Here is a 23,120-nt window from a genome sequence, read left to right as displayed (position 1 = left end):
CAATGGGGTTAATAGCACTTTCCTACCTTATAGGGGTGTTGTGAGGGTAAATACATTAAAGACTGTGAGTAATTCAGATACCACAGTAATAAGGGTCATGGAAGCATCTAAGAGAGACAAAACACTAGTAAATATCCTGTGTGGAACAACACAGCATTGGTATGGGGACTGGATGACCTAATAGAGCTTTTCATTTGTAACTTCCCAAAATCAGGGATACTTCTGTTCAGAAACAGAGAAATAACCTTCACCTCCCACTGAGTACAGAGGATTTTGAGGAAAGAGAAGGATTATAGTAGAAGAGCTGAACCTTTGAGGTCACCGGTTCGTGCCTCCTCCGAGCTTGCAAAAAGGAGCCGTACATTCAGGCATGTGCTGTTTCTACTTCCATGGATGCCTCCTTATCTGTGTTTACTTTTCCAGGGTTTTCCTCCGAGCAGTGAACCAATTTACCTCTGTGCTCAACCGATTCTTTCTGGATCAAGCAAGCTTCGAACTTCAGGTGAGGATAAATTTAGTTCTGGATTGTCCTGACCACTTCGGAACTAAGCAAGTTCAGAGAGGTGATGGGTGCCCTCAGCTCCCAATGACACCAGTTTTGTTACTGATATTAATGAGGGTGTTATTGTTTGGTCCTCTTGGCGGAAAAGTAGCATGAATGGGAAATTTCTAGCCCGAGATGCTACTTGTACCATGGGCTTGTGCTCAGCCAATGATCTGCGGAGCATGTTCTATGCTCATTCTGCAAGTTATATAGCAGGGATGTGCTAAAGCGGGAGTGAAAGTCTCTCTTTCCACCCTTTACTTTTGTGTTAGGTTGACTATCATTTACTGGCACTTTGGAGAGATTTGATGGCAAACCCCTCTTTTGAGGAGGCATGGTCTTGTGGTTAATGCCCTGGACTGGGACACAGGAGATCTGTTCAATTCCTAGTTCTGCCACAGACTCCCGAGTGTGACCTTGGGCAAGTCATTTAAACTCTCTGCTACCTCCATTCCCTATCTGTGATATGGGGATAATACTTCACTATCCTCATAGAGACACTGTGGCGCCCAAGTCATAGACTAGCAACCCAGTGTGCTAGGCACTCTATAAACACAGAACAAAAAGATGGTCTCTGCTCCAAAGAGCTTACAATCCAAGTATATGATGAGAGACAACAGGTGGAACTAGACAGATGGAAGAGCTCAAGAAAACAAGGAGACAGTATTGGTTAGCATGATAGGCCATGGTCTTAGCACACCGGCAACCTAACTGTTACATTTTTCATGGGCATCAGGGCAAAGGAGAGTTTTAAGGAGGGATTTGGTGTATCTAGATTCATAAATAGTCTTCTGGGTGAGCATTTTAAATAGATCACACCAAAAGGAACAAAGTTTGTTGGTGCAGTTTGTGTAACTCTTAGTCAGCTTTTACACCTGTTGACCTCCTGTGGGAATTTATTTTTCCCATTCATTGAAATTGTGTTTCCTCATTAATACCTGACAGAGAATCTGCAGCACTGGTGACTAAGTAGCTCTATTGTGCTGTGTGTTTTGTGTTTTTCCTTTCTTTAATCAGATTTTTTCCCCCACAGCTCTGGAACAATTACTTCCACTTGGCAGTAGCTTTTCTCACTCACGAATCCCTCCAGCTGGAGAACTTCTCACAGGCCAAACGCAACAAAATTGTCAAGAAGTAAGTTCACATTTAAATGTGATCAGGTCGTCTTACTCTTGGAAAATAAGCCCCGTCTTTATATTGCGCTCATCTAGCGAGGCACACCTGATACAATCCATGGATATGTCTGTACTGCAATCACAGTGTGTGACTACAGTTCCTGTTGACATACCTGGGCTGTTTTTAATCTGGTTAGCTCGGGTACCAGAGCAGTGAATCTGTGGCAACATGGGCTTCAGTCCAGACTAGCCACCCGAGTAATTACACAGGGCTCTGGGTGGGCTTGTACATCCTGTGCTGAAGCTGTTGGTTGCAGTGTAGACATGTGTGAATGTGGGCTCTCTGTGACAGAACAGTTAGTGGTAGGTGCAGACAATGGGCTCTGCATGTTTGGGTTGAGTTTAAACACGTGAGTGCTTTGGCTCATTTTAAAACAGAGGTTGTTGCTTCTTTAAGGTCCAAGATAGGAGGTTTTCCTCCACCGTGGTCCTTAAAGTAAGAAATTACTGGCTTCCCCAGCTGTAATGCAGGACAAGTGAGCAATAACCAGCACATTCCTCCAGCATCCAGACCTCATCTTCTCATAGCTCCATTCCCTGCAGTCTCAGTATTGCCTATCCCAAGCCTTCAAAAATCCTGAGTCAGGCCCCCAAAAATCATGACATGGGTTTAAAAATCTTAAGATTTTTTTTTTAATAATTTTGGCAGGTTTTCTTTTTTCTTTGCCTCTTGATTTCTTTTCCTTTAGGGCACACTCATTTTATGTTTTCAAGCTTTCCTCTGCAATCATGAGGGTTAGAAACTTTTTTTTTTTAAATGGAAGCTGAGTTCTCCTGCAATCTCTTGATTCCAGCAGCTGGGGCTTGGAAAACCCCCCCACAAAACATTGCAAGATTCTGAATAAAATTACGAGAGCTGGCTAAACTGCAGTCTTACTCTCCAGCCTACTGTCAGAAATGCTCATGGTCAACATGCTAACCCACCCTTCCCTCCTGGCAGGGTGCATTCACCCTTTTGGGGGTGCATTTTAACCCACTTCTTGCCAGAATAGAAACAAAGGACTGGAAAGGGACCTGCTGGGTCATTGAGTCCAGTCCCCTCGTGTCGCAGGGAACCTTGCCATATCCAGTGGATGCTGGTTATTTGCAATCCTAATAGTAACAACTTTGTTAATAGAAGCGTTTTGCCAGCACCAGTCCCGTCCCATTGACTATTAATGGGATTTGGATATTGGCAATAAACGGCATGCCTGTTCGAGAACTTTTTTTTTTTTTTTTTGAAGAAAAGCCCTGGTCGCATGCAGGTTTGTGGAGCTGCAGCCAGGAAAGGAGGTGCGGGGACGTTCCTTCCTTGGCTGCAGTGGCCAGGGGATCCACCACCAGCACAGGAGGTAAGGGGCTGTGGTATCCCTGGGAGCCCCTGCTGGAGTCCCAGTGCTGTGTGCTGAGAAGGGAGGCTGCGGGCATGGTAGCAGCGGGGAAGCACATCCCAGTACTTCCTCCCCTGGCTGCAGCCCCACAAACCTGTCTTCCACTTGTTGGCAACTGAGAGAATAGCAACTATTTGCTGGGAACCAAGAGGTTGCAAATAAGGGGAATCCACTGCAATCCCATTTATAAAATTATCAAGCGCCTTCTTAAAACTAGTTAGGTTTCTTGGCCCTACTCCTGCCATTGGTCGGCTGTTGCAGAACCTCATTCCTCTGATGGTCAGAAACCTTCTTCTAATTTCCAGCCTAAACTTATTCATGGTCGTCTTATCCCCATTTGTTCTTGGGCCAACGTAATCCTTCATTTCAAATAGCTCTTCTCCCTTCCTTGTGTTTACCCCCCCTGAAGATGTCTGATGTCCACTCACCTCTTGGCAGATGGATGGTAGGGAGGAGCTTGGCCTTCAGGCCTTGAACTCTTTACCCTAGATGCCCAATATTCAGGGCTACGTTTTTAAAAAGGACAGGCTAGTCCATTATACAGCTGAGCTGTTAAATTTCCCTGGCAGCTTAACAAGGCTAATTTCAATGCATGCGGATTTTTTTTTACCTTCTTCTCTCATTTAATATTTTTTCCCTTTCTAGATATGGGGACATGAGGAAAGAGATTGGCTTCAAAATAAGGGATATGTGGTATAACCTGGGTGAGTTCCCTATCTGTACAGTTCACAATAGTGTGTATGATCCTCATCCAAACCTGGATTTCAGTTCTTCTGTGAGATGGGGCTCTGCAGCGCATCCGCCTTGTGCCTGCTAGCTCTTGCGTGCTGCCAGAGTTCCACGGAACCTGTGGACCCTCTGGATTAGCTCTCCCCTTCTGGGACTATGTGACAGTGAAAGCAAGTAACACACCGACTTTGCCAAGGAATTTCTAAACCTGTCACACTTTACTCACAGACAAAGCACAAGAGAGAGACAGATCTATGGAAAAACACAACCTGCATGCAAATCCCTGCCTCAGTTTCCTTACCCCTCTGAGAGCCTTTTAGTTTTTGGTCAGTGTCTTATAGGGAATGCAGGAACCTTCTTCCTCCTGCACAGCCTTGCCTTCTTCTGATCTCATTTCTGTTGATGGAGAGACTCTCACATTTTAACAGCAGATTTGAATCACTTTGTCTCTCCCTGTCCTTCTGTTGTTGTTTTTTAACTTCTCCACTACTCTGAGCTGCCACCTCCTCCAGCCCCAGTTAAAAGCAATTAGCAATTCATTTGCTTTTGGCTGGTAGCGCCCATTGTGCTGCTAGGGCAAGATTATTCAATTGTCAATGGTCCTTAAGGACTGTCCTGCTCAGGGGCAGACACCCAGGTGCTGGTCCCCTTTCCCTTAATACCAGAGGCTGGTGCACAGATACAATCCTACAATCCAGTCAGTAGTGTTAATTCCCACAAACAGATTCCCAAACTTTCACACCATACAAAGGTTGAGAGTGGGATTTTCAAAAGAGACTCAGTGATTTAGGAGCACAAATGGCAACGGGACATAAAACTGCACCATTAATGGGTGTCACCCACTTGGAGAACTTCAATTATACTGAATGTGTGCACTGTCTTCTCATTACCTTTATATGACTAATGTGCTCCCAGATGTGCTTTCAAGCAGCTGCGTTCCACTGAGCAGAGGCTGGGTCTCACCTTCTCTCTGTTACAGGCCCCCATAAGATCAAGTTCATCCCATCGATGGTGGGTCCAATCCTGGAGGTGACCCTGATACCTGAGCCTGAGCTGCGGAAAGCTGCTATCCCCATCTTCTTTGACATGATGCAGTGCGAGTTCAACTTCAGTGGGAACAGAAACTTCCATATGGTGAGGGACCGTGGAATCATTGGCACTGATGTTTCATGCTGTGTGGTGGGCAAGTAGGAAAAAAACAAATAAAAGAGTTTCCTTTAAAAAAAGGCACACACCCACCACAAAGCACTGTGGGAAGTCTATTGCAAAGCAGTTTTATGTGGCAAAGGTAGCAGGAAACTGCAAGTCTGGAGTCTTGTGTTCTGTTACTGACTGTGTTGCTGTGAAGCCTTGGGCAAGTCACTTAACTTCTCTGTGCCTCGGTTTCCCCATCTGTAAAAATAGGGGAATACCCATTGCACAATTGCGAAGGGCTTTGAGATCCTTGGATCAAAAGGTGCATTATAAACTAATATCTCCTGTTTATCTTTATAGTGTTGTTATTTATTTGTATTAACACCTAGTCATAGACCAGAGCCCCATTGAGCTTGGTGCTGTTCAAGCAACAGAACCAAAAGGTGGTCCTTGCCCCCAGGGTCTTGCAACCTACATAGCAATAATTCTCTGAGGGTAACTTCTTAGCTGCAAATATTAAGTTGTTATGATCATATGGAGTAGTTAACATCCTTAATAACCCCCTCAAAAAAACTTTAGCCCTCACAACACCCCCATGAGTATCCATATCCCCCACTTTATTGTGGCTGTGGTACAGAGAGGGGAAATGACTTACTTGAGGTTACCCAATGTCCGGGGCAGAACCTGGACTCGAACACGGGTCTCCGACACACAACCCTGGGCTAATTCCACTGGACTTCTCAATGTATTGCTAGCCTGAAAATGCAGGTAGGGAAGGAAGAAAAAGAGGTTCTTTGCTTAGTGCCCAGTTATCCCTTCAACTCCAGCAACTGCCACTCAGAACTTTTCTTCCCACATTTCTCAGGGGATGCCAGTCATTAGCGTCACAGCCAGTAGGCAGGGGACACTCTAGTGACACTGTGGTGGTTCCTCTCCCTGGAGACATTTGAAATCATCCATCCAGGAGGCAGCCTCCTTGGCGTCCTGCCTTTCAGACACATGAGACTGTTGTCACAATGTGATGCATGTGTCCCTTAGCGCTGTACCAACCCTTTTCTGCTTGGATCTCAGTTTAAATACTCAGAGGGGATCTTATTTTCCTCTGGGTCATCAGCCTTTGGCATTGTCTGCCCCGAGATGTACTTGGATTGCTGGAGTGTATGGGAATTGCTTGAATGCTATGGGATGTTGGGGCATGAATGTTTAATACTGGTTATAGACACACCCTGGAATCTTGGGGCTTGAATGCTTACTCCTGGTGATACTGGGACGCTGGTTTCAAGAACACCAGTGGTAGCCTGGGGTATGAATCGGATTATATGCTTGATCAGGGTCACTCCTGCTCACACAGACACAAAATCAACCTGATCATCAAATCTGTGGCTGGCAAGAAATTTCCTCCTCCACCATATTAGCAGGGGTCTTGATGGGGGCTTTCCTCTTTCTCAGGAGAGAATAGGGAATCATCCATTAGGATCAGGGAGATATATCTCAGATGATCAATTTCCTGTGACTTCTGGTTTGAGCAGGGGAGCTGTCACATTTCCTGGCTCCTTCCCCGTCTTCTCTGTCTTTTCCTTGGGTAAAATCATCCTCCAGTTTGGCCAATTAGATCAGTACCCCATCATGGGACAATTCAGTAATTCCTCCTGTAAAAACATCTGGGCTTCATTCCAAGTGCTCAGGATTTGTTCCCATTTTGGATTTTTGTGTGTGTGTGTGTTTTTTTTTTTTTTTTTAGCTTGAAAATGAGTTGATAACCAAACTGGACCAGGAAGTGGAAGGGGGCCGAGGGGACGAGCAATACAAGGCCTTGCTGGAGAAACTGTAAGTATTTGAAACACACTCGGAAGAACACTAAGAAACGCTAATTCGCTACTTCAGATGAGTGAGTAACATAGAGAAACTGCAACCCCCAATGATCTTAATATGAATTGGCTACTGCCAAGACAGACTGATTGGCTTAAAATTATACCTTTGTTGTTGTTTGCATTACAGCAGCACCTACAGGCTCCAAATGAGATCAGGGAGCCCTTGTGTTAGGTGCTGTACAGCTAGCTTTCTGATGAGCAAAGCAGAGAAGCGAAAAGCCTCTATAATGAAGCTCCATGTGTCTCCATTAGAGCCTTTTGGCCCAGTGACTTAGGAATGATGGTAATAAAGTTCTGTTGGCAGTAGAAGCACTGTCCAGAACTTTAACGGAATCTCTCTTTGCTTCTGTATTTCTGTTCTTTCCTCGGGCGATATGCCTGCAGCCTGCTGGAGCACTGCCGGAAGCACAAATACCTGTCGAGTTCTGGAGAAGTGTTTGCTTTGCTGGTCAGCAGCCTGCTAGAAAATCTCTTGGACTACAGGACCATCATGCACGATGAAAGCAAGGAGAACCGTATGAGCTGCACTGTCAACGTGCTGGTAGGAGGGGGAGGGCTCTGGTGCTAATTGACTGACTTGCTTTTAACATTATAATCATTGGACAGACCTGGTATTTCCAGAGTGCAGGTGCCAGGCTTAGCTTGCACCTGAGATTCACCCTGAAAAATGAGTCATTCCTGACTCTCCAGGAAAAAACAGGAGAACATGAAAGGTGGGAATCCTTAAGACCAGATTAAATATCTTCCTAAAAGACATATTTTAATCAAGCCTTTGGGAGAAATTCTACAGCCTGCAAATCCAGGAGGTCAGACTAGATGATCATAGTGGTCCCTTAGGCCATGTCTACACTTAGAAGCTTACAGTGGTGCAGCTGTACCGATACACCTGTGCCACTGTAAAAGTTCTCATGGGTAGCCATGTTATGCCGATGGTACCTCTACCAGAGCTTGGGTACTCAGAAACAACAGTGATCATAGAAAATTATAGGTTGAGGGAAAATAACCAAATGTTTTGAACCTTGAAAAAAGATTCAGGATCAAATGTTGGTCTCTTAATCTCATTTGAACTGGATCATCTGTTCTTACTAACATTATTTGCAGGGATTGAAATGTTCTAATATGCCACTTTATTACTCTGTTTCCAGCTAAAGTTGGGCACAAAGCAAACTGTCAGCGACAAGCAGCTGCAAACTTTAGAGGGGTTTGTCATCCAAACTCAGATACAGATTTCATGGCTAACCCCCATTTCCATAATACAGCAAGCCCTGGATTCCTGATTGTCAGAAACTGAGGCGAGGATGGGGAGGCCCAGTAGGTGCAGCCAAGGGTCAGAGCTGGAATCAGGAATCAAGAGCAGGGCTGGAACAAGGCAGGAGTAGGTCTTGGAGCGAGGCTGGAGCTGGCTGCACCTGTGGAGTCTGTCACTATGAGACAGAGGAGAGTTCTAAGTCATGAAGCAACGTTGAGAAGACTGAGCTGCTGTTTCTCCTGTGAGGCTTATATATGTGCTCTGAGAGTCACCAGACCAGCTCTTGGCTTGTGGATTGGCTGGGGCCTATCGCAAGAATGACTCATCCCTGCATGTGCCTTAGTTCAGGGACGACTCTTCACCTCGCAGTTATCACTCCCAAGTTGATAGGGGTTAGAATTTAAGCTTGGCTTCTTGACCCTCTCTCAGCTGCCAGTCTCTTTATGGGTTACAGAAGTGTGCCTGAGATCCCACATGTCTTACAGAGAGGAAGGTGCTTAGGCCATTAGCTTAGGACTTGGGAAATCTACATTCAATTCCTCTGCCACAGATTACTTGCATGATCTTGGCCAAGTCACTTAGCCTATCTGTGCCTCAGTTCCCCATCTAGGGATAATAGCACTTCCCCAGTGAGGTAGGGTGTTGTGAGGATGAATACATTGAAGATTGTGAGGTGCTCAGATACTGTGGTAATGGAGGTCAGATAAGTACCTAAAATTGATAGCCCTAAAAAGGTCATTTGCCTGACGCACTGTGAATTCAGTCGTTTTTACACCAGCTTGATAACACTATGTTATTTTCTTGGCAGAATTTTTATAAGGAGAAGAAACGGGAGGACATATACATCAGGCAAGTTGGCTGCCTTCAGAATTGCATATAGAAATGTTTTATTCTCACTGCTTTTGGGTGTGTCAGTACAGGAGCCTTCCGATCAAATCCCTGTTTGCTTCTCATTCGTCTAGGTATCTGTATAAACTCCGGGATCTACACAGAGACTGTGAGAACTTCACAGAGGCAGCATACACTCTGCTTCTCCACGCAGAACTCCTTAAGGTGACTCATTAGAGGCAATTTTAGTATTTGTACAGGGCTTGGGGAATTTCAGGTTGACAAGGAAGACCAAACAATGTAGAATAATAAATCGGTGTGATTTTTAACCTGAAGAGGCTGCCAAGGACCCAAAAAATTTTGTAAGTTGCACATCAGGTATAAACTGGGTAGAAAACAGGTAGGTGATGAAAGCAGCAGAGTAATGTAACTTGGTATGCAATCCTGCAAATCTTTGTTTGGGCAGTGTGGTCTAGTGGATAGAGCACTGGACTGGGAGTCAGGAGATTTGTGTCCTATTACTAGTTCCATCACTGCTCTGTGATTTTACCAAGACACTTCACTTCTCTGCATGCCTGTTCCCCATCTTTAAACTGGGAATAATGATCATAGAAACATAGGACAGGAAGGGACCTGGTCATCTTGTCCATCCCCCTGTACTGAGCAGGACCAAGTATACCTAGTGCATGCCTGATAAGTGTTTGTCTAATCTATCCTTAAATACCTACAATGACGGGGATTCCACAGCCTCCCTTGGTACCCTGTTCCAGTTCTTTTAACTATCCTTAGAGCTAGAATGTTTTCATAGAATAGTGGGACTGGAAGGGACCTTGAGAGGTCATCTAGTCCAGTCCCCTGCACTCAAGGCAGGACTAACTATTATCTAGACCATCCCTAATATCTGACCTGAATCTCCCTTGCTGCAAACTGAGCCAGTTACTTCTTGCCTGATGGTTGGAGGACATGGAGAACAATTGATCACCTTCATGATACAGACCTTCCTTTCCAAAGTACTCTGAGATCCACTGCTGGGTAGTGGATTTTTTATTTTAGTAGTCCTATTGGCTTCAGTATGACTGCTCATGTGACTAAGGGGTTAAGGATCAGAACACTGGTGTGAAAAATGAGTGTTACTTACCATTAATTGGGCATTCTGTGGGTACGGAATTCAACCCTGGCGTAGACAAGTGCCAGGTTGCACCTATCAACACCAGTGCTGAGTTTCTTTCCAGGACTGTTGGAGATGGTCCAGGGGTAAAATAAAGTGTATTGGGCATCCAGGGTACCGCTTAATCATAAACCTACCTGTTAATTTCTCTTGCTGTCATGCCCCCTTCCTCCCACTTGTGTATCAATGAGGCCTTGTCTACACACAGATGTGCCCTGATTTAATTAAACTGGTGCAAATTTCAGTGTGGATACTCTTATTTTGGATTCAGAATGGCTTTTTGTTGTTTAGCTTGAACTTGTGCGAAAAAATCCTGTCTTGAATTGAAATAAGAGCTTCCATACAGCCATTTGGGTTTTGATTCATTTAAAATGATACCTTAAATTAAAATTCAAGGAGCAGTGCTGCGTGTAGGTAAGGAATTATGTCCATTTCACACACCCATCCGAATGTCAATTGTTTATGCAAGTTACACAACTTTGTCACGTAGGCCTGATCCACCCACCCACACACACACACACACACACACACACACACACACACACACACACGCATGCACACACAAACACACTTGCATTGGTTTAACTAAAGGTGTGATTTTTATACCAGTTTAGTTAAACCAGTGCAACTTTTGTGTGCGGACACTCTTACATCTATTTAAACCTCGCTTATGTCCATTTAGTTTGCATCAGTAAAAGTATAGGTGCTTAACCTGTATAACCAGTTTCAAACTGATATAAGAGCATCCACAAAGGAGTTTGCACGAGTTTAACTAAGGGCTTGGCTACACTTGCAAGTTAGAGCATGTTAAAGTAACCCCGGGCACCCTAACTCCTGAGGTGTCCACACTGGCAAGACACGTAGAGCGCCTGGACTCTGCAGCTGGAGCGCTTCTGGTAATCCATCTCCACGAGAAGCATAATGCTTGCTGCGCCCCGGCTGAAATGCCCGGGCGTCAGTATGGATGAGATGTTGCATTACTGTGCTGTGATTGGCCTCTGGAAACATCCCATAATCTCCTGAAGTCAAGTGGCCACTCTTGTCATTGTTTTGAAATCAGCTGCGGGCATGAGGATATCCCCTTTCAAAGCTCCGTTTCTGACAGCCGGCTGCTTATCTGCTACGAGACAAAGCAAACCATTAGTGTGGAATGCTACTGTTGTGAGTGGCGGGTGGGGAGGTCTGCTGCTGTCTGAACTTACAAGCCAGAATGCTGACACACTCTCAGCCCCCCAAAACAGTCTCTCCCCCCACATACACACCACACACTCCCTGTCACACTCCACCCTCCATCCCCCCATTTGAAAAGCACATTGCAGCCACTTGCACACTGGGATAGCTACCACAATGCACTGCTCTTTGTGGCGTTGCAAGAGCTGCTAATGTGGCCACGCCCGTGAGCTTGCAGCTGACAGTGTAAACACATGGCAGCATTTTCCCTGCTGCGGTCTCTGAAGGCTGGTTTAACTCTGTGCTCTACATCTGCAAGTGTATCCAAGCCCTTGATTGGTTTTTAAACTGATCTAAGTTAAACCAGTGTAACTTTTGTGTGTAGACAAAGTCTTCTTCCTGTTTTCTGACCATTTATTCCTGCAGTGTAACTTATACCTCCTCTTGCATTGCTGCTGAATTTGGTTCAGACACATCCACAGGAGTTGAACCCGCTCACATTTGGCTGAACACATGCCAGTTGTTTTCAACCGTTTTTCCCTTTTCCCAGTGGTCCGATAAGCCGTGTGCTCCCCATCTGCTGCAGAGGGACAGCTACTATGTTTATTCACAACAGGAACTCAAGGAAAAACTCTACCAAGAAATCATCTCTTTCTTCGACAAGGGCAAAGTGAGTCTCTCTGCAGAGCTTGAGTGGCTCTTACAAACAAATTGATCTGGAAAGAAAAGGGAAAGATGATAATGTAATAGGCCTGTGTAGAAATCAAAAAGCTAGGATTTTTTCAAAGGATTCAATTGACTTTCAGTGGGAATTGGGCGCTTAACTCCCTTAGACTCCTTTGAAAATCCAGTGCCCCCCTGTGAGTCAAAGGCCGCTGAGCATCCTCAACTCGAGAGCTGGCAGACTATCGGGGTGGGGAGTCATTACCCATTGTTTGTCGTGTCTGTCTTTTTCTTTTTCCCTGGACAAACATTTGTATCCAAATTTCGAATGGTGGGGGGAAAAATTGGTCGATTGTACTGAGCTCCCATTAGCTGAATTCTTAACAAACGGCTCCCCCATTCCTTCCCCTGGTGAGCGTAACTGCCCTGGAAGAGTGGTTTCAGTGCGGGTGGCTGATCTTCAGGGTGTGTGCTGAGAAAAGGATTTGACCAGTAATATTTACAAGAAAATGCCTCATTGGTAAGAAGCTAAAAGACTCAGGCCTGAGGCAGCATGGTCCAGTGGACCACTAGACATGAGTCAGAAGACCTGGGCTCATTTGTCTTCCTATCTGACCTTGGGCATGTCGCTTCTCCTCTCAGTGCCTCTGTTTCCCCATCAGGGCTAGTGATACTGACCCTTGGTTGTAAATCACTTTGAGATCTACAGATGAAAAGTGCGATAGAATGATCATGAACATAGTCAGAAATATAGTCCGTAGGGTGTGAAGCTCTCTGGAATGGCCTATGTTTTAACAAAAAACAATGTATAGTCAGCAAAATTTCTTATTTACCTATGGTAGGTAATACATGCTTTTATAATTTTTATTATTGTTTTGTTTCTTTCCTGGAGATGTGGGAGAAAGCAATCCAGCTAAGCAAAGAGTTGGCTGACATGTACGAGAACCAAGTCTTTGATTACGAGGGGCTTAGTAACCTTTTGGTAAGGTCCCTTTTTCTAGCTTGGGTTGGGCTGCTGCATGTTTAAATGGACGTTGCTGGGTAGTTCAGGCCCAAAATATCGGTTTTTATTTGTTTAAAGATTTTTTGAAAGCTTAATATTAAAGAGGAATATTTTCATATCTGTTTTTTTAAACTTTCTTTTGCCATTAACATACATGAACAGAATATACCATAGTTTAAATTATACAGGTGTTTTACCCTCCTTTACACTAATAAATTAACATTTCCGTACAAGTATAATACATTTTGCTCATAACTTTAAAACTGTTTCTATATATCTCACTAGCTTATTCTTGCCGTAGCATCTGGCAAGCCACACTCATGGACAGGACCCCATTGTGCCTACACAGGACAAAGAGATGGGTCCCTGTCCCAGAAAGCTTACTGTCTTATTTAACCTGCAAAGATATAACCAGCGGCTGTTTGTGTCCCTGCTCAACTTCTGCTTATGCCTGGATGTTTGACACCATTTTGTTTGGGCAGCCTCATATCATGTTTATTTTGTAATATCTGTGAAGACAGTGCAGTCACAAAAATTGCAGCATTGATCTAGTGCATGAGAACCAGGAAGTGACATTGACTATGACTAAAACCAGTCCCTATGTCAGTGAAGTACAAAAGAGTGCTAACACAGGATAAGCAAACATTAAATTGATGGTTTTTTTACTATTCTTTTGGATTTAACAGTATAAGTAATATTTCATAGATGTGTTGCTAACAGTACAGGGTGAGAAAACAACCTTGTAAATATGCCTGACAATGTCTCTGTGAGCTCAGAAATGAACACATCAAGGGTTTTCTTTTCCTTTTCCCCCAGAAAAAACGAGCCAAGTTTTATGAGAATATTATGAAGGCGATGAGACCTCAGCCAGAGTATTTTGCTGTTGGGTATTATGGGATGGGTTTCCCCTCATTCCTCCGGGTAAGAATCCTGCATGTGCTCAGACATTATAGTGATGGGTTCTACAGGAAACCCTAGAGATGAGATATCAGAGCTTTCTCGAGGATTTTGATGCCAAATGCCTATGAATTGACCATCTAAATCACTTAAATGGTATGAAAATCTCACTCTAAATGGAAATGGCCTGAATTCTCAATTACACTCAGGCCCCTTTACTCTAGTATAAATGAGAATTCAGGACAGTTTGTTGCCCCTAGTCTGCTGGGTGATTCATGTGATCTTATATGGACTTAGAGGGAATCTTTCATATGTTTATGTGCTCTCCTCAGTGTCTTAACTGCTTATCCTGGTGATCTTCATTGTGAGAATGGGCTTTATCTTGTAAATAATCGACCCCATGTGCCTCCAGACTGAATCAGTCTAATTCAAAGATATGGGTCACTTCACTTCAGAATGTTAGTGAGACTCTGTCCCTCCCCGATGCACTGGAATGCAAAGATGCTTCCTGTTCAGGGTCATAGGCGCCTACTTCCCCTTTGCCCAGTGGGTGCTCGACCCCCGCCCCGGCTCCGCCTCTTCTCGCCCCTGCACTGCCCTCGCCCCACCCCCATTCCACCCCCTTCCCCCAAGTCCCTGCCTTTTCTCCACCTCCTCCCCTGAGCGCGCCATGTTCCCGCTCCCCCCACTCCCTCCCGGAAAGTCCAAAGAGCCGCCAAACAGCTGTTAAGTGGCGGGGTGGTGGGAAGCGGTGGGAGGGAGGAGCAGGGACATGGCACACTCGGGGGAGGAGGGGGCGGCAAGGAGGGGGCGGAGGGAGCTTGGCTGCCGGTGGGTGCAGAGCACCCGCTAATTTTTCCCCATGGGTGCTCCAGCCCCGGAGCATCCACGGAGTCGGCGCCTATGTTCAGGGTTGCATTAATGCTGGATCCGCACTGGCTATCATTTGTAAAGCCAGCCACCATGAGTCAGAGGCGCAGGGTGCAACGTGCTCTGAAATGTTCCAGCCAATGTATTTTAAAAAGAGAAGTGGGGTGGTTGACACAAACATTTACATTTCACACTGGGATGCCTTTGAAGCTATTTGCCCTAAATGGAAACCAAGCTTATTAATACCAATTACCTGGGGTGGAACTGGACGGCATAGGGTATTGCCAATGGGAGACTTTCATTTCTAGGTCACCACTTTGAATCCAGCTCGTTGATCAAAAGTCATCACTGGTGGCCTGTGTGTAATGAGTTGGTGTCAGTCCAGGACTTAATGGCCACATTGCAGAACCACTGAGGCAGTTGGCCACGTGGTCAGCAGTGTCTGCGAGAGGCTAGAGATGGAATGGATCATGGACTTGCACATGCTTTCTTACCTTTAAAGGGTTCCCTCCAGCTGAGACATGCCAAGCTCTGTTGGGGAAGCTTGTCCTGCTGATGTCTATCAAATCTAGTTAATCAGAAAGTCTCCAGATGTGTCAATCTGAAATTCCCTGGCTTGAACCATGGTCACCTAAGCTTTTGGGGAGTAGTTTATCCACTAGACCATGTGTGATGGAGGTATTAGTGGGTGAGGTTCTCCAGCCTATATTATGCATGTGATCAGACTAGAAGGTCAGATTTGATGACAACTGTAATCATCTAATCTATTAATCAATGAATTCATAAGTAAAACACATCTTGGCATAAATTTAAACCACACAGATTGCACCCCTAGTTGCATCTAATTCTCATTTCTTCTTGCTGCCCACAGAATAAAATCTTTATCTACCGTGGCAAGGAGTATGAACGGCGGGAAGACTTCAACCTGAAATTGCTGACCCAGTTTCCAAACGCTGAGAAGATGACCAGCACTACCCCTCCAGGAGAGGAGATCAAGTCTTCCCCTAAACAGTGTATCTTTTAGCTATTGTTTGGTTTGACATATTCAAGCCCTACTTCCTCTGCTTGAGGTGGCAGAATCTGTCATGCTGGTACTTTTTCTGCACAACATATAATTAGACTGCAGAACTCATTGCTACAGTATGTCTTTGAGGTCAAGGACTTAGCAAAATTCAAAGAAGGATCAGACTTCTATATGGATGACATGGAAATAGAATAATTACAATGCTAAAAAATGAATAGGGATATAAAACCTCATGCTTCAGAGTTTAAACCAGTCTGTTAGAAGTTAGGATGACACTTCTGTGGGGGTCAGATTATCCCCCAGCTACCCACTCTGGGGTTTCTTGCACCTTCCTAGCAAGTGGCGCTGGCCACTGTTGCTGACAAGACACTGGGCTAGATGGACCATGGGTCTGATCCATTTCTGGCATACAAGGGGTGAAAGTGGGGTACAAAGAGGTGCCATATCTCATCTCTTCTGGACAGTGCAATTTATTGGCAGTCGTGAGGAATCTGATTATTTCCTCCCAGAAATTGATACTTTTACTTTTAATGTTTATAATCATTATAAGTGCTGATGAAAGGTGCCAGGTTCATAGCCCCGGAGATTGATTTCTGATTCTCCGCCTCTCTTTATGCTGGAGTAACTCAGTGAACAACAGCAGCATAAAACTGGTGTGACAGAGTGGAGAATCAGGCTCAAGACTTCTCTTTGCTAACTGTAAGAGTGATTAACAAATGCCCAAGGGAAGTGGTGGATTCTCTTGGTGTTTTCAAGACCCAGATGCCTTTCTGGAAGTTGTGCTTTAGTCAAACACAAATTACTGGGCTCAGCGCAGAGATAGCTTAGTGAAATTCTCTGGCCTTTGTCAGACAGGAAGTCAGACCGATGCTTCCTTCTGTCCTTAAAAATCTGTGAAGTTCTCCACAGCAAAGACAGAGCTCAGGCAGCTTCCCCTGCACACATCAACCCGGCCAGCTATCCACTTAAAAAAATTCATTCAAGACCAAACTTGGTATCAAAATTGCCTCCTTCATTTCTGCTGTTTCAGCTGTTTCCTTTGCATCTGTTTGTGTTTGCACTAACATTTTGGCCAGGAATAGGCCTGAGCTGCACAACGTGGATGCAGATGTGAACTCTTCCCAAAGTTCGGGGATGTTTGGGTGCAGGGCTTTGGCTTGGTCCGTTATAAGAAGGAGCAGCTGCATTGTTTGGATCTGGTATAGGTCCATTTCTGGCTCTTATTAAATCCATATGAGCATTGGCCTGCTAAACCCAGGGTTGTGAGTTCAATCCTTGAGGGGGCCACTTAGGCATCTGGGGCAAAATCAGTACTTGGTCCTGCTAGTGAGAGCAGGGGGCTGGACTCGATGACCTTTCAAGGTCCCTTCCAGTTCTAGGAGATGGATAGCTCCATTTGAAAGGACAGGCAGTACTATTGCTCCAAATACACTGTTACCACAGACAGGTTGATGATTCTGTGGGTAGTTCAATGTCAAGCTTTTTTTATTATTATATTTGAAATCCTGTTTCTTTCAGGCCCTTTAAAATTTTTAACAGAAGCCATATCTCCCCTCCTCCCCCCCTCGCTCTCTCCAATAAAATAACATCTTGCCCTTTTATGGTTGTTTCACGAAAGGAGCTCAAAGAGTGTTGCAGACGTTCATTAAACCTTGCAACACCTCAGTGAGATAAGGAATATATAGGGAATTAAATCAACCACCGTTGAAATGCAGCCAATTCTGGGGAGCAGCGAAGCAGCTGATCAACAGCAATATTAGATGACTAGGCCAGGTTGTGTGTGTCTTCCTTTTCATTCAGGGTTTTACTTTTGGGGTGTCTTCAGTAGAACAGAACAATGGCCCCAAATACTGCAGTAACACTAATATAAAGTGGTGTGTTTTAGACCACTATTGTAGACCACGGTATTATTATTTATTTAATCTCTATCATAGCTCACCGGTGCAAGAGCTGGGGTTAGAAACACCTCTTCAGTGATTTAAGAAAAAAACAGCCTACGTTTGTTAGGTAGCTTTATCAAAGTCTGTTTTCTGGCTGAGAGCTTTGAAGTGGGCTCCTTATTGTTCAATGTACTACAGGGGTCGGCAACCTTTCAGAAGTGGTGTGCCGCGTCTTCATTTATTCACTCTAATTTAAGGTTTCACGTGCCAGTCATACGTTTTAATGTTTTTAGAAGGTCTCTTTCTATATGTCTATAATATATAACTCAACTATTGTTGTATGTAAAGTAAATAAGGTTTTTAAAGTATTTAAGATGCTTCATTTAAAATTAAATTAAAATGCAGAGCCCTCCAGACTGGTGGCCAGGACCCGGGCAGTGTGAGTGCCACTGAAAATCAGCTCGCGTGCCGCCTTCGGCACACATGCCATAGGTTGCCTACCCCTGTACTACAAGGTCTTGAAGTAAGTATGTAACACCCCACTCTCCTCCAAAACACACATGCCTCTATGGAGTTGGGACTAGAAGCCTGTACTCTTAGAGTAAGTCTATACTGCAGCTCAGAGCGCGCCTCCTGGCCCAGGTGGACACAATCTCTTATTAGGAGAGCTCAAGCTATCATGCTAAAAGTAGCAGTGTGGCTGTTGCAGCTTGGGCTGGAGCTCCCAGGGGGTGGGTTGGGCTTGAGAGCCTGAGCTCTCAATGTCCACACTGCTATTTTTAGCACCATTGCTTGAGTGCCACTGCCACAAGTCTGTCTACCCAGGCTGGGAAGCTCACTCCCAGCCGAACTGTAGACAAACTCTGTATCTCCAAAGCACGTGTCTGTAACACTCAAGGGAAACTCCATTAGCTGGCGGTAGTAGTGGCAGATCCCTTCGGCTCTTTGTGTACCAGTTCTTAGAGGGTGATGCTCGCACACCCTATTACACTAGGTCTTGTTAATGAACAATGTGCATTCTTTAAATGTCATGACAACAGTGCAGGGGACACGCGGCTTGTTCAGAAATCTGACACTGAAGAAAACGAGAAGGATTTTCCCTTCCTTCTTTTATTCTCCCCTCAGAGATCCTGGCGTTTTCCATCCTTAACAGGAACATCTCAGATGTGCAGTGCTTTATAGTGAAGCCTGTGATGAACCTGCCACCCAACTATAAAGACAAGCCTGTTCCGGAGCAGATCTTAAAGTAACTTCCTTTCCTTTTCTTGTTCTCTCTTAGGAAAGCTGAGGGGGTTATCAAGGGCACCAACCCCAATTTAGCCCACCTGAGCTGTGGTTTTCCTAGACATAAGTGTGGAAAACTTAAAAGCTCCACATTTGCCACTGGCCAGTGATTATGATGCCAGAATATTTCCATTTCAAAGCATAGGTATCTGGGGAGGAGATGAATGTTGAGTTTTTAATGGAGTTCATTGCGTTTCCCTGAGCTCAGCCAGCATAATCCCCCCCTGTATGAATTCATTCGCCGCTGGTTCTAAACTAACTATGTTTAAACATGGCTGTGTACAGCCCCAAAGCCTTCCAGTCCTAGCTGCCCTATTATTTTATTTATTGTATTATCATAGCCCCTAGTGGTTTCAGTTGAAATTGGGTGCCTATTGTTCTACATGCTGTACAGTGAGAGATGGTCCCTGCCCTAAAAAGTTTGTATTCTAAATAAACAAGATGAAGAGAGAGGATGGAAGGGGAAACAGAGACAGGGAGGTAAAGTGACTTGCCCAAGGTTACACAGCTGGTTATTGGCAGAATTGTAGCAAGAGAGGGTCTTGGTCTCCTACAGGAACCCCAGTGGTAGCTAGTGGTATTCATCCTGCAGGACAAGTGGGAATTCCAAGTTCCTTGATTACTATATAGTTGTGATATAATGGGGGTGGGGGGGGGTGAGGAGTTGTCCTGCCCACATAGGCCAGAAGATTGTGTTTACAAACATGTAAGCATAGGTGCCGACTCCATTGGTGCTCCGGGGCTGGAGCACCCACGGGGAAAAATTGGTGGGTGCTCTGCACCCACCGGCAGCCAAGCTCCTCCCCAGCTCACCTCCGCCCCTGAGCGCGCCGCGTCCCCGCTTTTCCTCCCATGCTTGCCACCACGAATCAGCTGGTTCCGCGGCATAACAAGCTGTGGGAGGGAGGGGGGAGGAGCGGGAACATGGTGTGCTCAAAAGAGGAGGCAGGGAAGGGGCGGGGATTTGGGGAAGGGGCCCAATAGGGGCAGTAAGGGGGCGGATTTGGGGCGGGGACTTTGGGGAAGGAGTTGGAATGGGGGCAGGGAAGGGGTGGAGTCAGAGCGGGGGGCGTGAGCACCCACCGGTGTTAGGAGAAGTTGGCACCTATGCCTGTTAGAGCTGTGTTTTAAATCTGGTAGGCACAGGACTTCCACCCCCACCTTGGCAGCAGGACCCACCTGGTGGGGAGAGCTGCTACTTAATCTCCTGACCAGTAATGGCATTGCAGGGCAGAATAGAGGATACTCACAGCTTGATCCTCATCTCCCTGGGGCTAAGGTATAGGTAGAATGTGGCTTTTTCCAGTGTGCACAGGGGAGAATAAATTGTAGACCATGGCTGGGCCACAACCATGTTTCAACATAGCTATTTTTGGAAAAAAACAAAAGGAGGAGGAGAAACCCCACCATTTATTGTGTCCTTCCTTAGCTACTACAGAGCCAATGAAGTGCAGCAGTTCACACATTCCCGGCCATTTAGGAAAGGAGAAAAAGATCCGGAGAATGAATTTGCGGTGAGTCCTTCACTTTCTGTTCAAAACGCCTCGATTCTTTAAGCAGTGGGGCAATTTCTCTTTGTGCATTGCCTTTCTCTTCCTTTCAAAGGACCCTGTCACCTTGGTATCTATCTAAGCACCAAACAGTGATATGAAAATCAACAGATCTAGAACGTGTTCCTCATCTCCCCAGCTATAGCAATGGGATTTGATTATTTAAATGTGGGAGAAACCAAGAGCTGGGCCTGGTACAGTGATCTGAACACAGAGTTGGGGGTCCTACCACTTGGAATTCTCTTACCCAGTAGCCCAAGATGGGTCTCCAGCAGCATCCCTGTGGAGTGCAAATGTGTGATTGGGGTTTGTGGTGGGTGTGATTATGTATGAGGGAGTCAAACCCATAATAAAGCATCAGCACTTTGAATTTAATCCAGCAATGGAGGTGGGAATTTCAGTAGAGTTTATGGAGCCTGAGTGTAGCATGTTTGCATCTATTTCTGTTGCTTTCGAGAAGAGCTGTTGCTGCTATGTAGTGGCTATGCTCAATGTCACGCACTGCCTCAATGTGTTGTATCCCCCCATAGGGGCTGGTCCACATAGAGGATAACAACCTGTTATTGCTACTAGCTAATGGACTTACTCCGTTAGCTTTAATGGTAGGAAGCTGTGCTTTGCTGCTGAACGGCCTGGGTTCTACCCCTGTTGTTGACCTGTCATGATCACGTGGAAGTCATTAAATCAGCCCAATAGGTTGCAACAGTCTGGTCTAGAGGTGCTGGAAGCCTGGCTTTGAGCCCTAAAACATGTGGGAGTTGAATTGCAATGTTTTCCTTATGACTTGGCCTTTTTAATTCCCTGACCAGACCATGTGGATTGAAAGAACGACCTACACAACCGCCTACACATTCCCAGGCATCCTCAAGTGGTTTGAAGCCAAACAGATTACAACGGTGAGTCCTTGGAAGAGGTGGATTCCAGTAAAGGGACTTGACATGTCAATATCTGGTCAACATTAGGCTTTTGCCAGGCTAGATCAGACCTTTGGCCCATCGTGTCTGATGTGCTGACTCCAGCAATGGCCAATACCTCATATTTCACAGGAAGGCAACCCCCCTACCTTTTATAATGCACCTGGCTATTTGAACAGTGAAAAAGGGAACCCCACCAAATGCAAAAAAAGTCCCGGGATAATTGTACGGTGCTATTTCAAACCCACGGCGCATAGTGGTAGGGAAGGGCCCAGTTCACCAAAAACACGTTTTGTGTGCTTCAGTCCCATTGAAATCATGGGGATTTAAATAAGTGCTTCAAGTTAACCACACATTTAAGTGCATTGCTGAATTTGGGTCCAGTCCCAGATTTCTGTAGGTTATTGGCATGAGAAACGGTCTTTCTTAAAGATATGGTGAATGGGGCCCATGTACAAGTAGAAAGCATGAACCCTCTGTGTGTCAGGTTCCGGGCTGTTTTTTAATGTGTCCAGCACTTCGTGTCTTCATTGCGTGTTATCACACATTTGGCCCTCTCTGGCAAGTTGAAAGCTACATGGGGCAGGGGACAGTCTTAGACAGAAGCAGTTGTTGGGTCTCCTGCTCTTTCGGGGGCCCCGTGGTTCTAGACTGACTTCAGAACACACAGGTTATCCTGATCTGCCCCTCACTCCAACATACCCTGGCAGCAGATCCCACAGGGTGGGGAGAGCTGCTGCCTAATCTCCCACTCCAGCAATGGTATTGCAGGGCTTGAGTGGGAGACACACGCAGCTTGATCCTCATCGCCCCTACTGGCAGTAGCATCAGATCAGGAGAAAATAACTCTGAATGACTGATCTCTGCTCTCCCATTGACAGCAGGACACACATAGGGAGGAAGGGGGGAAAGCTGCTGCCCAATCTCCAACTCCTGCAGGACTGGAAGGGAGGTGGTACTTGTACCAACCTCCCATTCTAGCAGCAGAATTGGATCAGGAAGCCGCTCGGAATCCTCTTTTCTGCTCTGCTCTTCCCCTGCTCTTGGTTTGAGGCCCAGCCCTGTGCTAGGATGTGCGAAAATTCACGGGCAGGATGGCGGGAGTTTCCGGAGAGGGTCAGCGAGGGATTTCTCAGTCTTCTCTTTGTTACCGTTCAGGAGGAGATCAGCCCTTTGAAGAATGCCATCGAAACCATGGAGCTGACCAATGAGAAGATCAGCAACAGCGTCCAACAGCATGCCTGGGACCGGGCCCTGCCTGTGCACCCGCTCTCCATGCTGCTGAATGGCATTGTGGACCCTGCAGTCATGGGGGGATACACCAACTATGAAAAGGTCAGCTGGCTCCCTGTAGGGCTCATCTCTTGTCTAAGGTGTTGACTTCGGAAGGATGATCTTGCAGCTAAAGCACTGACCTGGGGCTCTGGGTTTAATTCCTAGCTACTACACAGCCTTTGGGCAAGTCGCTAAAGGCATTTAGGTGCTTAACAGGATTTTCAAAAGTGGGTGCCCAAGCAGCTTTTAAAAATCTGGCCCTTAATCTCTCAATGCCTAAATTGCCCATCTGTAAAATGAGAATACTACTACTACTCTTCTTTCTCTCACCACTGTTCTAATCTGTTTAGATTCTAAGAACAATAGAAAGAACAAAGGAAAGCAGAGGAAGGATGGTCCTGTGGTTAGGGTGCTAGTCTGGGAATGGAGAGAAATGGGTTCAGTCCCCTTCTCTGCCACAAACTTGGGCAAATCACATAGTTGCTCTGTGCCTCAGTTCTCCATCTGTATAATGGGAACAAC

The 23,120-nt window shown here is 45.6% G+C and overlaps 1 protein-coding gene across 3 annotated transcripts in view; it reads left to right on the top strand.

The window, feature by feature from the left end:
* DOCK5 (dedicator of cytokinesis 5) overlaps window positions 1-23,120 on the top strand; it is a 129,204-nt gene that overhangs the window by 90,886 nt on the left and 15,198 nt on the right. For 2 of the 3 annotated variants that reach the window (XM_008168669.4, XM_042840285.2), the window contains 16 exons: window positions 424-502; window positions 1,578-1,678; window positions 3,735-3,793; window positions 4,798-4,952; window positions 6,694-6,779; window positions 7,208-7,364; window positions 8,881-8,921; window positions 9,035-9,125; window positions 11,789-11,908; window positions 12,794-12,883; window positions 13,721-13,825; window positions 15,543-15,684; window positions 18,740-18,821; window positions 20,289-20,373; window positions 21,219-21,305; window positions 22,482-22,658. In XM_008168669.4, the coding sequence (XP_008166891.2) occupies window positions 424-502; window positions 1,578-1,678; window positions 3,735-3,793; window positions 4,798-4,952; window positions 6,694-6,779; window positions 7,208-7,364; window positions 8,881-8,921; window positions 9,035-9,125; window positions 11,789-11,908; window positions 12,794-12,883; window positions 13,721-13,825; window positions 15,543-15,684; window positions 18,740-18,821; window positions 20,289-20,373; window positions 21,219-21,305; window positions 22,482-22,658 (1,657 nt within the window). Of the gene's footprint in view, window positions 1-423; window positions 503-1,577; window positions 1,679-3,734; window positions 3,794-4,797; window positions 4,953-6,693; window positions 6,780-7,207; window positions 7,365-8,880; window positions 8,922-9,034; window positions 9,126-11,788; window positions 11,909-12,793; window positions 12,884-13,720; window positions 13,826-15,542; window positions 15,685-18,739; window positions 18,822-20,288; window positions 20,374-21,218; window positions 21,306-22,481; window positions 22,659-23,120 lie in introns of those variants that run through there. The other variant, XR_006172206.2, reaches the window with a different exon arrangement.

The sequence above is a fragment of the Chrysemys picta genome, chromosome 2 (genome assembly GCF_011386835.1).
Source record: "Chrysemys picta bellii isolate R12L10 chromosome 2, ASM1138683v2, whole genome shotgun sequence".
NCBI classification, from domain to species: Eukaryota; Metazoa; Chordata; order Testudines; family Emydidae; genus Chrysemys; species Chrysemys picta.
This window is presented reverse-complemented; position numbering and strand designations above follow the sequence as displayed.